General features: G+C 45.4%; 1 protein-coding gene across 2 annotated transcripts in view; it reads right to left on the bottom strand.

The window, feature by feature from the left end:
• Nucleotides 1-14,032, bottom strand: part of SLC13A3 (solute carrier family 13 member 3) — an 85,122-nt gene that overhangs the window by 52,627 nt on the left and 18,463 nt on the right. For both annotated transcript variants that reach the window (XM_069548696.1, XM_069548697.1), the window contains exons 2-3: nt 5,752-6,017; nt 2,704-2,867 (exon numbers count right to left, since the gene is read on the bottom strand). In XM_069548696.1, coding sequence (XP_069404797.1) covers nt 2,704-2,867; nt 5,752-6,017 — 430 coding nt within the window. The remainder of the gene's footprint in view (nt 1-2,703; nt 2,868-5,751; nt 6,018-14,032) is intronic.

Below are 14,032 nucleotides of genomic sequence, written 5' to 3' on the forward strand. Positions count from 1 at the left end.
ATCTTAGTTCACTGATTCCTAGAGTGTTGATGTTCACTCTTGTCATCTCCTGATAAACGGGGAAACAGTGAAAACGGTGGCTGACTTTATTTTTCTGGGCTCCAAAATCACTGCAGATGCTGACTGCAGCCATGAAATAAAAAGACACTTACTCCTTGGAAGGAAAGTTATGACCAACCTAGACAGCATATTAAAAAGCAGAGGCATTACTTTGCCAACAAAGGTCCATCTAATAAAGGCTATGGTTTTTCCAGTGGTCATGTATGGATGTGAGAGTTGGACTATAAAGAAAGCTGAGTGCCGAAAAATTGATGCTTTTGAACTGTGGTGTTGGAGAAGACTCTTGAGAGTCCCCTGGACTGCAAGGAGATCCAACCAGTTCATCCTAAAGGAGATCAGTCCTGGATGTTCATTGGACTGATGCTAAAGCTGAAACTCCAATACTTTGGCCACCTGATGTGAAAAGCTGACTCATTTGAAAAGACTCTGATGCTGGGAAAGATTGAGGGCAGGAGGAGAAGGGGACGACAGAGGATGAGATGGTTGGATGGCATCACTGACTCAATGGACATGGGTTTGTGAGGACTCTGGGACTTGGTGATGGACAGGGAGGCCTGGCGTGCTGCAGTTCATGGGGTCACAAAGAGTTGGACACGACTGAGCAACTAAACTGAACTGTGTAAACAAAAAGAAAGACGTTTTAAAGCAGACAGGATATGGCAGCCATTTTGAAATTAGGAAGGGAAGACCAAGGGAATCACAGAGAAGCCAGTGAACAGTCTTGACATCCCTGTGTCTGTGAAATGACCTGGCACTGCCCTTCTCTGACAAGGAAGATAACCCTTTGTTCTTTAAGTCACTTGCAGACAGGCATCCTCTTATCTGCAACCAAAAGAATTCTCACTGATGCTGCTGATTCCACGGGGAAGGGAGTGGGCTCTGTAGCCAGGCTGCCTGGGTGCAAAGCTGTGCTCTGCCATTTGCATGCTGTGTGACTCAGAGAAGTCAGTTCTCCTCTCTGAGCCCTCATTTAGTCATTTAAAGATACGGCAGCCACTTGTGTTTTGTCACCTTTAGAACACAATTTCTGAGATTTAACTGAGTCTAATTCCTCAGCTCACAGTAGGTTCTCATTCTGTGTTGCACGAGGCCACTCTTATTTATTTATTAATTTGGTCCCTTTTATCCCCATTTCCCAATTCTGTCCTTTTCAAAGCAACCCCTCTGATGCATTGAATGTGTAGCTTTTCCTTTGTTTATGTTCTTGCAAAATGTTCTGTCTTTTCTAAGTATTTTTAATTTACATAATGGTGTTGTGTTCTCTTGGGTCAGCCCAAACATTTGTTTGCGTTTTTCCATGAGGTGTTACAGGTTTCCCTGATAGTTCAGTTGGTAAAGAATCTGCCTGCAATGCAGGAGACCCCGGTTCAGTTGCTGTGTCGGGAAGATACCCTAGAGAAGGGATAGGCTACCCACTCCAGGATCCTTGAGTTTTGATGTGGCTCAGCTGGTGAAGAATCCGCCTGCAATGTGGGAGACATGGGTTCGATCCCTGGGTTGGAAAGATCCCCTGGAGAAGGGAAAGGCTACCAACTCCAGTATGCTGGCCTGGAGAATTCCATGGACTGTATAGTCATGGGGTCGCAAAGAGTCGGACACGACAGAGCGACTTTCACTTTCACTTTCATAAGGTGTTACAGAAAGCCCAGCGAACTTTTGGGCCAAACCAATATCACTCATTCTGGCTTTCCCAATCACAGCTAGGTTTTACAAGATTTATATAAATATGCGTGAATGCTAAGTTGCTTCGGTCGTGTCCGACTCTTTGTAACCCTTTGGACTGTAGCCCGCCAGGCTCCTCTGTCCATGGGATTCTCTAGGCAAGAGTATTGGAGTGGGTTGCCATGCACTCTTCCAGGGGATCTTCTCAACCCAGAGATCAAACCCACATTCCCTGTGGTTCCTGCATTTCAAGCGTATTCTTGATTGTTGAGCCAATGGAGAAGGCTTATATAACTTTATATGCCTCTGAATCTTTCCTCCAGAAAGCAGTTTGGTGCTCAGTGAGGGTGCTCTCCACAACCTACCTCCTCCATTACTGGCGGTGGTGGCTGTATCTGAACCCTGGCCTTGACCCAGCATACCATAGGGATTGCTGCGCCAAAGATGGTCACATGACATGAGTCTCCTTCTGGACTTTTGGTACTTGCATTCAGGGTTAAATTTCTGCATTCCAGGGTATATGAACCCTTAATTTTATTAAATATTTGCAGAATGCCCTTAGGAAAGGCTGATTGTTCACACTCTGTAGCAGCAAAGAGAGTTCCAGCGGCCCCCATTCCTGCCAACATTGGGCACTCTCCAGCCTTCTTATTTTTGCCAATCTCACTGAAGTACATTTCGTTGTTGTTTCAGTTTACATAGTACCTACTTCATAAGGGTGTTTTGAGAGGCCAAGGAGGTAATGTACGTAAAGTGTTTAACTCATTGCTTAGTACATAGTAAATGCTCAATAAATGCACTTTTACAAACGGTACCGTGGTTTGATTTAGCTAATCCTCAGTTATTCTCATTATTAAACTTGGCACATAGTAGGTGCTCAATAAGTGCATCCCCTCTGCCTTCCCCGACATGGCTTGATCATTCCCACTCCCACTCTCCTACCCTGGTGGAGTTGCTCCCAGTCCCTTCCCACAGACTTACCCGCAGTCTCTTCACTCTCCCAGCTGAGGTCCTTATGAGAATCCCTGTGGCCGAAGAGACTCTTCAAGATGGCATTGGCGATGGGCAGCATCATGGCGGTAGAGGCAGTGTTGCTCAACCACATGGACAGAAACGAGGTGGTCGCCATCATCCCCAGGATGAGCCTGGGAACAGAGGGAGTTAGGGGCAGATCTAGAACCGGGGCCCCTGGTCCCAGTTTGCATCCCACTTGTCTACAGATGGAAAGTCAAGGCCCAGCGAAGATGAGCCAGTGACCAGTGGAAACCAAATCTGCTCAGCATGCTTATTCTAGCTCTTAAGGAAATTGACTAGCTGTAGGTAAGTGAACTGACCTCAGGTACCCAAGGTAAAATAGTTCCAGAGGGGAACCAACCTTAAATTTTCTCTCCTTTGCCCCCAAATCCTCAATAGCACCCATCGCAGAAAAAAAGATGCCTTGACACCAAGATTTTTCACTATTTTACCCTCAACAGTCTTTCCAGCCTCCTCTCCTTCATCCCTTCTTCCCAGGCACCCCTCTCAGGCTCTGCTGAATTTCTCATCAGCCCCCAAACATGCCTACTGATGCCCGGACTGCCTGCCATCACTTGGTCCTTCCCACCAATAGGAATCCAAATTTAGTGGGGTTTTTTCCTTTACATTGAACTCTTAATCCACCTGGAATTTATTTAGATGTATAGACAGCATATTAAAAAGCAGAGACATTACTTTGTCAACAAAGGTCCGTGTGGTCAAGGCTATGGTTTTTCCAGTGGTCATGTATGGATGTGAGAGTTGGACTATAAAGAAAGCTGAGTGCCGAAGAACTGATGCTTTTGAACTGTGGTGTTGGAGAAGACTCTTGAGAGTCCCTTGGACTGCAAGGAGATCCAACCAGTCCATCCTAAAGGAGATCAGTCCTGGGTATTCACTGGAAGGACTGATGTTGAAGCTGAAACTCCAATACTTTGGCCACCTGATGCAAAGAGCTGACTCATTTGAAAAGACCCCATTGCTGGGAAAAATTGAGGGCAGGAGGAGAAGGAGACAATAGAGGATGAGATGGTTGGATGACATCACCGACTCAATGGACATGAGTTTGGGTAAACTCTGGGAGTTGGTGATGGACAGGGAGGCCTGGTGTGCTGGTTCATGGGGTCGCAAAGAGTCGGACACGACTGAGCGACTAAACTAAACTGATAAAGCAAAGTCAGATCTAAGAAGATTTTTTCTAATGAATCAATTATACCAATATCTACCATTTATTGAATCCTTCCCTTCCCCACAGATCTAGATTTCTTCCAGATTATTTATTATGTGTTTTAAAAATCTGCTTCTGAACTAGTGTCATACTGTTTTCATTGTTATAACTTTAAAACCCTGAATATTCATTGGAAGGACTGTTACTGAAGCTCCAATACTTTGGCCACCTGATATGAGGAGCCGACTCATTGGAAAAGACCCTGATGCTGGGAGAGACTGAGGGCAGGAGGAGAAAGGACGACAGAGCTTGAGATAGTTGGATGGCATCACCAGTTCAATGAACATGAGTTTGGGCAAACTTGGGAGATAGTAAAGGACAAGAGAGCCTGGCGTGCAGCAGTCCATGGGGTCTCAAAGAGCTGGGCAAAACTTAGTGACTGAACAACAACAAACTCTAAAATGCATTTGATAGTAGCCTCAGCCTCTCTTCAGTGTCAGATATAACCTCCTCTAGGAGGAAGTCACCTGGGCGGCATCCAGCTTCTCAGCCTCATTTGCTCCCCACGTGGCAGCCAAGAGGAATTTTTTAAAAATGCCAATCTAGTCATGTCAATCCCCAGCTTAGAATTCTTTAAAGCAGAGATTCATAGACAGAGGGGCCATGGATATAATTCAGGACGGAAATGATGGGAGTAAATGAAGCTCTACTTTACTAAGATCTAATATTCCCTCATAGGTTAGTTGGTAAAGAGTCCGCCTGCAATGCAGGAGACCTGGGTCCAATTCCTGGGTTGGGAAGATCCCCTGGAGAAGGGAAAGGCTACCCATTCCAGTATTCTGGCCTGGAGAATTCCATGGGCTATATAGTCCATGGGGTCCCAAAAAGTCAGACACGACTGAGCAACTTTCACTTTCACTTTCACTTCAATAGAAATTGAATATTTCCTTCAGTGATTAATGAAAACAATAAAGTTCAGTATTATTAGAAGGGACTTGGTTACAGCCTCAAAACTACAATTACTAGGTTGTCACTAGATCTCATCGTTTATTGTGTTAATAAAGAAGTTCATATGGTATTCTCTCAGAAATTTTTTTCTATCACGAATTTGTGTGGTTTTAAAACATTATTTGGATAAGTTCATTTTGCTGTGATTGTTGTTGTTTTAAGTCCTACATGTGCTTTATGCATTTAAATAACATTACTGGGAAGGACGCCTTAAGATGCAGCAAACTGCAAAAAAAAAAAAAAAAGAACAACAACTTCATTTTAAAGGCCATTCAGTTCTCTTAAAATGAAAGCCTGAATCCTATCCAAGAGTCCCGAGGCCCCGTACGAATGGACCCTATCTCCTTGTCTCTCCAAGGCCATCTTTCCATCCACTTCCCACCCACTGGGTCACCTTGGCAGGTAAATAGAAAATCAGGATGACAGAGCCAGTACTTACTGTGCAGACTCTCATATCATTATTTTATAGGCAGAGAGAGGTCACTCCCAGAGCAGGAAAGGTAGGATTCAGCCCCAAGTCACCTGAGTCAAACTGCTAACACGGCCCCTCTCTAAACCTACTGGACACGAATCCCTGGGGTGAGGTCTGCGAACCAATGTTTCAACTGACTCCCAAGTGATTCTTATGTAATTTTGAGAACTGCCCAAGAGCCTAGCACTGTGTCTGGCACACAGAGCGGGGCTCACTAAATATTTGGGGAATGAATGAACAAGTGGATGGTGGGACATGATGAGTTTGTCACTCTGGATGATCAGAGCAGGAAGGGTGGGGCTGGGCTCTGAGAATGGGGTCCCTCTGCCTCCCCACCCCTGGGCTGGACCCCATTACCTGGCCTTACCTGGCTGGCTGGACCCCGGTGAGCATCAGGACCTTGAGGGCAATTCTCCGGTGCAGGTTCCACTCCTCGATGGCGCTGGCCATGATCAGACCGCTGAGGAAGAGGAAGTTGGTGTCCAGGAAGTACTGGGCGCAGACCTTGTTGGAGGGCAGGATGCCCAAGAAGGGGAAGAGGACGATGGGCAGCAGGGCCGTCACCGAGAGGGGCAGGGCCTCGGTGCACCAGTACACCGCCATGAGCAGGATGACGAACAGGCAGCGACCTTCCTGCAGCGGGGAGATGCAAGCTTAGGAGGGTCAGCAGAGCTTGGGGTGGCGGGGACAGAGGAGGTCCTGGTGCAAGGCCCATCCCTGAGGCACATTCCTTGGGGAGGCAGTGGAGAGGGTACGCGCCCAAAGCTCAGACCTTGACCAGGTGGTGTCACCGATCTGAGCCTCATTTTACTCAACTATAAAGTGGGGGAGCCATACCTGTCATTTTATAGGACTGTGCGAAGGTCACTTGAAATACCCCCATTGTCTTTGAAGCAGTCCCTGAGATGAGCACGAGAGTGAAAGTGGTTTGGGGGACTTCCCTGGCGGTCCAGTGGTTAAGACTCAGTGTTTCCACCACAGGGGGCACAGGTTTGATCCCTGGTGGGGGAGCTAAGGTCTTTCACGCCACATGGCACAGCCAAAAAGAGAGAGTGTGTGAAAGTGAAAGTAGTTTGCTTGATGGGCAATCCTAGAGAGCTCTGAAAGGGCACTGAGGAAGTGAAATAGAGAAGGAAGCCAAGATGCCGTCTTAACGAGACGGTTACCACTGTGGGCAGGTGGGGTGCGATCTTGATCAGGACCCCTGAAGAAAGGGTAGATCAGGCCTCAGTCCCCCCGGGAGGCAAGGAAGCTGCCAACTCTTGGTCATCATTGGTTGAGGGTTGCTTGTGGGAGCGTTAACTCCCCAGCACTCGGGCCTGCCCTGTGCAGCAGCCGGAGAACATGCTCCTGCCGAGCATCCTGGGTTCAGTAAGAAGCTGCTGGCCTGTGCAGGATGGTGAGTGCCAAAGGGGATGCAGAGAGAGCAGCAGAGGCTACTGCTGCACCCATACACGGCATTTAGCACCATGTCCAATACCTGGTACACACTCTATGAAGAGTGACAATAGTTACTGATATTTATTGGGTTATTGGTCTTCCCAGGTGGCTCAGTGGTAAAGAATCCACCTGCCAGTGTAGGAGATGCAGGTTCGATTCCTGGGTGGGGAAGATCCACTGGAGGAGGAAACAGCAACCCACTCCAGTATTCTTGCCTGGAGAATCCCATGGACAGAGGAGCCTGGTGGACTATAGTCCACGGTATTGCAAAGCAGTCAGACATGATTTAGTGACTAAACAATAGTAACAACCTTGGGTTATTAAGTACCAGGTGTTGTTTATTCCTCACAAAATCCCAGTGAAGTAGGTGCAATTAATATGACCATTTGATGGATTGGCAATTTAAGATGCAAGGAGGTCACTAGCGAGGCAATGACTGTGAACCAAAGCAGTCTGCCTCCAGAGCCAACTCTCTTAACCAAATTGTCAGCTGATTACTAGAATCTAGGACAGCCTGACAATGCAATTTCAAAGATCCAAAGCAAAACAGATTGAGGCTGATTCAAACGCAGTCTATTCCAGAGACATCCTCACAGACACTCGGAAATAATGTTTCACCAACAAGTTAGGCATCTCTTAGCACGGTCAAGTTGACTGATGAAATTAACCTGAAAGCAGATGTTTATACCTTACTGGTTTTCTCGTCCACTAGAATGTAAACTCTAGGAGGGCTGGGATTGTGTCCCTGAAGCCAAGAGCAGTGTCTGGAACTTTTAGTAGGAACCCAAAATATTTCTTGACGTGACTAATACTTGTAACTCAGAGACAATGCTTACAATACTTACAACTCACTGTCTTCCATTCCGCAAACATTACTCCTGACCAGACTGGGAGTTGAGACTAGGAAAATGACTGAGATATTGTCATGCACTTTTACCAGCAAATCTGTGCCAATCATAGGACCATTTTCAATAGTTCTTCTCAAGCTCAAGTGACCTTATCAGACTCTACCCACCCAGTATTCCTCAAGTGGTGTGCTGGGAAATGTTTAACAACTGACTCTCTGAAAAACTGCAGCTATGTGTGTGTAAAAGTTCTTAATTACTATTCAATTCAGCTAAGAATTCACTCAAGTCATCGATCAATGAGTTTAGTTCCACTATGAATGTGTGTGTGCTAAGTTGTGTCTAGCTGTTTGCAACTCCATGGATTATAGCCCACCAGGCTCCTCTGTCTAGGAATTTTCCAGGCAAGAAGACTGGAGAGGGTTGCCATTTCCTACCAGGGCATCTTCCAGACCCAGGGATTGAACCCGTATCTCCTGCATTGGCAGACAAATTCTTTACCACTAGTGCCACCTGGAATGTTAGTTATATTTTCCTTTATATTAATTATTAAGACAAAATGGACTCAATGACTAGTCCATTTATCAATGGTGTGTCTTCTTTATTGAATCAAATGATGGTTTTCAAATACTGGAGGAGGGGACTTCCCTGACGGTTCAGTGGTTACAACTTTGCCTTCCAATGCAGGGGGGTGCAGGTTTGTTCCCTGGTTGGAGAGCCAAGATCCCACGTGCTTCATGGTCAAAAAACCAAATCATAAGGCAGAAGCAATATTGTAATAAACTCAATAAAGACTTTAAAAAAATGATCCACATGAAAAAACGTTGGACCAAAAGTTCCTCATTTTTTGTGCTATTCATAATGTCACAGCTATAGACAATACATTTTAAGTGTGATCTGCATTATTAAATTTTCCCATCACCTTAAGACTAGACAAGCACCCAAACAATAAGCCAAGCCCTGATTTGTAGTGTTTAGTGATTTCTGTGAGATGAGTGCAATTGTGCAGTAGTTTGAGCATTCTTTTGCATTGCCTTTCTTTGGAATTGGAATGAAAACTGACCTTTTCCAGTCCTGTGGCCACTGCTGAGTTGGAAGGAATGATGCTAAAGCTGAAGCTCCAGTACTTTGGCCACCTCATGCGAAGAGCTGACTCATTGGAAAAGACTCTGATGCTGGGAGGGATTGGGGGCAGGAGGAGAAGGGGACGACCGAGGATGAGATGGCTGGATGGCATCATGGACTTGATGGACGTGAGTCTGAGTGAACTCTGGGAGTTGGTGATGGACAGGGAGGCCTGGAGTGCTGTGATTCATGGGGTCGCAAAGAGTTGAACACGACTGAGCGACTGAACTGAACTGAACTGAACTGATTTCTGTGGTGTGGATACCTCCACATGGCTGATTTCAAGCCACCAAGTTACATCACTGGGCACAGAATGCTCAGAGATGGACAGTATAACAACACTATACAGTATTTCCACTGCACATTTAGAGGTGAATGATAGTAGAAGTAGATAACCATAGGTGTGAATAACATCAAGACCTTACAAAATAGTAACACAACTAAGAAGTAATGAGCTTTGACTATATACTACCTTTGTTTTGATACATTTTATTTAATACCAGTTCATAAAATTTCACCTTAAATAGGTCAACAACTACGTTCAACAACCAGCTAGCAAAATTCATGAAAATCTAGCCATTGGGTCTCGTGAGCCAGAAGTACACAGGCTCCAGTCACTGTTGTGGGCCTCCAAGCAGAAGAACAAACATGGAAAGCCCCCAAGGAGTCAAGGTCATTCTGGTGCAAACTTGATATTCTTCAACCCATGTGTGGTATCATGCTCCATCATGCATCCATCGTTTAAAAATAATACAACTGTTTGCTGTCAAAGCTTGCTGCTGGCTTTGGAAGATACGCCGCATCTATCCTGATTTATATACCACCTGACAGGCCAATAGGTATTTCAGTTTGAAAAAGATATGTGTGTCTAATCAAGCAAATACCATAGGCTGGGTGGCTTAAACAGTAGACAATTATTTTTCACAGTTCTGGAGACCAGAAGCTCTGAGGTCCAGGTGTCAGCAGATTTGGGGAGAACTCTGTTTGTGACTTATAGATGGCTGTCTTCTCCTTACGTCCTTACTTGGTCCTTCTTTGGTGCCAGGCATAGAGAAACATGCTTTCTTCTAATAAGAGCTATAATTTCATTCCCAGGCTTCCCAGGTGGCGCTAGTGGATAAAGAACCCACGGGCCAAGGCAGGAGACATAAGAGTTTTGGGTTCGATCCCTGGGTCAGGAAGATCCCCTGGAGGAGGAAATGGCAACCCACTCCAGTATTCTTGCCTGGGAAATCCCATGGACAGAGGAGCCTGGCAGGCTATGGCCCATAGGGTCGCAAAGAGACAGACACGACTGAAGTGACTTAGCACATAGCACAATTCCATCCCCACCCTCATGAACTGATCTAATCTTACAGCTTCAAAAGGATACTAAATAGATAGTATGAACCACTTGATACCAATAAATTTGATAACTTGGAGGAAATAGAAAACTTCTTGGAGAACATAACTTATTCAATTATTAGAGAAAGAAATAGAAAAACTATTTCATTGACTTTGAAAGAAATGGAATCAATCATTAAAAATCCCCCTGCAAAAAAACAAAAAATAATTCTAAGCCCTGCTGGCTTCAATGGTAATTCTACCAAATGTTTAAGGACTAAATAATGTCTATCTTACCCAAATCCTTCCAGAGAATAGAGGGGAAAAAGGAGCACCTCTCAATCCATTTTGTGAGGCCAGAGTAACCCTGTTACCTGGGTTATCCTGACAAAGGTATGAAGCAAAAGGAAAAGAATATTATAATAGTTGAGGTCACCTGGAAAATTTGAGCTCTGAGAAGCTCTGTTTAGAACTGCCTTCTCAATCCTGCCTCCCATCAGTATGCAGCAGAATAATTATAGTAATAATGACAACCACCAACATGTTTTGAGTATTTATTAAATTCCAGGCATTTGACATGTATTAATTCATTTAACGAGAGGCCTTATTATTTTTCAGAGGGGATTACAGAAGACATTGGTTTAGTCATGCGTGTGAAGCTATGACCCAGATAATTCGGTCCCATGGTGGTGTTGCAATTCGTGAACGGCACATCTAAACAGAAATTCTAATTTTTAAACTCTTTTCCCTTAAACATTTAAAGGACTCCGAGTATAATGAGAGCTAACAAGTGCTTACAACTGGCCAGGTACTTTTCCTAGTAATTTACATGCATTAGCTTTTTCCATTCCATAGCTCCTTTTGGAGGCAGGTATTATTAATATCCATTTTACTGATGGGACAACTGAGGCAAAGGGGGTAAGCCAGGTATCTTGCCCTAAGTTACTGAGGCAGACCCAGGATTTGAACTCAAGGTGGCCTGACTCCAGAGTTTGCGCTCTGTACCGCTCCACATCTCTGCATGATCCACGGCTGCCCTTGCCAGATTCCTGCTCTAGATCTCTAGCATCCGTGGAATCTCTCAAATTCCTAGATCAAAAGAACCCCTCTGAAGCTCACTGGCCTGGCCTTGCCATCTGTGTCCCTCCATCACGTCTCATCCGTGCTCCCACTGTCCCCAGAGAAGACGCTTTTAATGACTATCAGGTCCCCTCCCAATTTCCCCATTCCAGAAGCCTCACCCTTCCATTTTGTCTTCTCTAGAGCATGATCTAACTGGAAGCTATCATCCTTTATATGAGAGCAACCACCACCAGCACCATAGTAAGGCTACTAAGAACTAACATTTACTGAGAATGTACTACGGGCCAGACACCATTCCGACTACTGTCCCTGCATGATCTCAGTTTAGTTGTGACTGTCACAACCGCCTTATGAAGTAGGCCCCAGGCTTATCTCCGTTTTACAGATAAGGAAACTGAAGCACAGGGTGGTTAAGTAACCTGACCAGCATTACAAAGGCTCCCAGGTGGCACTAGCGGTAAAGAACCTGCCTGCCAATGTAGCAGGCATAAGAGACGCAGGTTCGATCCCTGGGTTGGAAAGATCTCCTGGAGAAGGGCATGGTGAAAACTGACCATTCTACCTTCTATGCAGAGATCATGCATGTGCATTCAAGTAGCTGGAGGATTTTAATTATTAATACTTCTCAAGAGTGATGGGGAAAGTCGTGGTCTTCAGGACCACGTGGGTTATAGGGGAAGAACGTCCCCTATACATTTTTAGAGCAACAACTGGCGAGAAAAACAAACATGACTTTTAAAATATTAGCTTTATGAGCTACAGTTAACACACAATAAAATGTATCTATTGTAAGTGTACAGTCTGTGTTTCAACAAATATATGAACCCACGCAACCACCATCCCAATCAAGACACAGAACATTTCCAGTAAAGAAATGTGGAAAATATGTACAATGGAATACGACTCAGCAGCAATATGTATGGACCTAGACATGAGCATACTAAGTGAAATAAGTCAGAAAGGCAAATATCATATAACTTATATGCAGAATCTAAAAATATGATACAAATGAACTTATGAAACAGAAACAGACTCACAGACATGGACCACAAACTACCATAAATGAAAACAGAGGGCCTTCTATACAGCACAGGGAACTATAGTCAGTATTTTATAATAAATTATAATGGGAATGAACCTGAAAAAGAATATATATATATATACAATTGAATCACTTCGATGTACACCAGAAACTTGCAAAACATTGTAAATCAACTATAGCTCAAAAAAAAGAGACACAGAACATTTCCATCCCCCCAGAGAGTGCCCCTCAGCCCCTTTCAGGTCAGTCCTCAGGACCCCTTCAAAACATGGCTATGATTTCCATCACTATACCTTTTTTCCTCCTCTTCTGGGAATTTACTTAAATGCTCAGTGTAGTGCCTGTGGTTCATCCATGAGGCTGCGTGTGTTTGCAGTTTGCTCTTTTTCATAGCTGCATAGTATTCAATTCTGTAAATATACCACTCTTTCTCTGAGATCTTCTTGCTTATGGAAACTGGAGTGTTTCTAATTTGGGATTATTGTAAATAGACCTGCTGTAAATATTTGAGCACTTCTGCTTCAGGAGTGACATCTTCCCAGTCCTTTAGTGCAATAAATTCTGCACATTATATGATGGGAGGGGGTGTTGGTAAATTCTGGGATTCCTGGGTGGCCTTTCAAAGGCTTTTGAGTCCCAGGCCTGGATTCTCTCTCTCCCTTTCCCCTCTTTTCTCCCTCCCTCTGTTTCTCTAGCTCTGTCCCACTTTCTCTTCCCTCTCTGGGTGCTCTTGCCAGGAGGTCAACATCCATCTTTTGTGGAGAAATGACTCCAGATCCAGCACGTGTCAGCCATGGGGGGTAACCCAAGGGAAATGGCAGGAACCGGGAAGTCGATCGTTGGCCCTCACGGGGCTTGGGCAGTAAGTGGGTCAACAGTGTTTTATTGCCTCGCTGATTAGGAATTGGAGCAGGGCCGAGGTGACCCCAAGTAGCTCCCCTGCCTGGGCTGAGCTTCCTGTGGGCAAACTGGATTCAGAACTGCCAGCTGAGTGCCAGGCATCTGGTGAGGAATTAATAAGTACTGCTGCCCCTCACCCCCACCCCTCCACCCCTGCAGTCCTCTAGGCCAGAGCTGAGTTCCAGAGAGCAAAAGTCTGCCAGGAGGCCTGGAGATAGGACCAGAGAGCTGGTCTGTAGACGCTAAGCTGTGGGCTCTCAGCGATTCAGCCAGCCAAGCCGGTTCCCACCTCCAGGGCTTTGCACCTGCTGCCTCCTCTGCCTGGCCTTCAGCCTTGATATCTGCCTACCTCACTCCTCCTTGTTCAGCCTCATCTCAAAGGTCACCTCTTCATGGACCACGCTACTGTCCACGATCTGATCCCCACAACCCAGCCTCATTCTTGTCAAGCACTTTCCAATGACTGAAGAATTTATTCATTCACTTATCTTTAGCTCTCTTCCCACCAGACCTCAAACTCCACGCAAACAGCGTTCTTGTCTGTTTGCTCACCTCTCTCTTCAGGGCCTCAGTGGACATTTGTTAAATGAATGATTGTGTGTGTGTGTGTGTGTGTGTGTGTGTTTAGTCAATCAGTTGCGTCCGACTCTTTGGACTGTAGCCTGCCAGGCTGCTCTGTCCATGGGATTTCCCAGGCAAGGATACTGGAGTGATTGCCATTTCCTCCTTCAGGGGATCTTCCCGACCCAGGGATCGAACCCATGTCTCCTGGTCTCCTGCGCTGCAGGCAGATTTTTTACCCACTGAGCCACTGGGGAAGCCCAAATGAATGACTAAATGCTCTAAATCAGGCATCACAAACTCAAGTGCAAGGAATGATTTGATGAGTG

Source organism: Ovis canadensis, chromosome 13 (assembly GCF_042477335.2).
Source record: "Ovis canadensis isolate MfBH-ARS-UI-01 breed Bighorn chromosome 13, ARS-UI_OviCan_v2, whole genome shotgun sequence".
Classification (NCBI taxonomy): domain Eukaryota; kingdom Metazoa; phylum Chordata; class Mammalia; order Artiodactyla; family Bovidae; genus Ovis; species Ovis canadensis.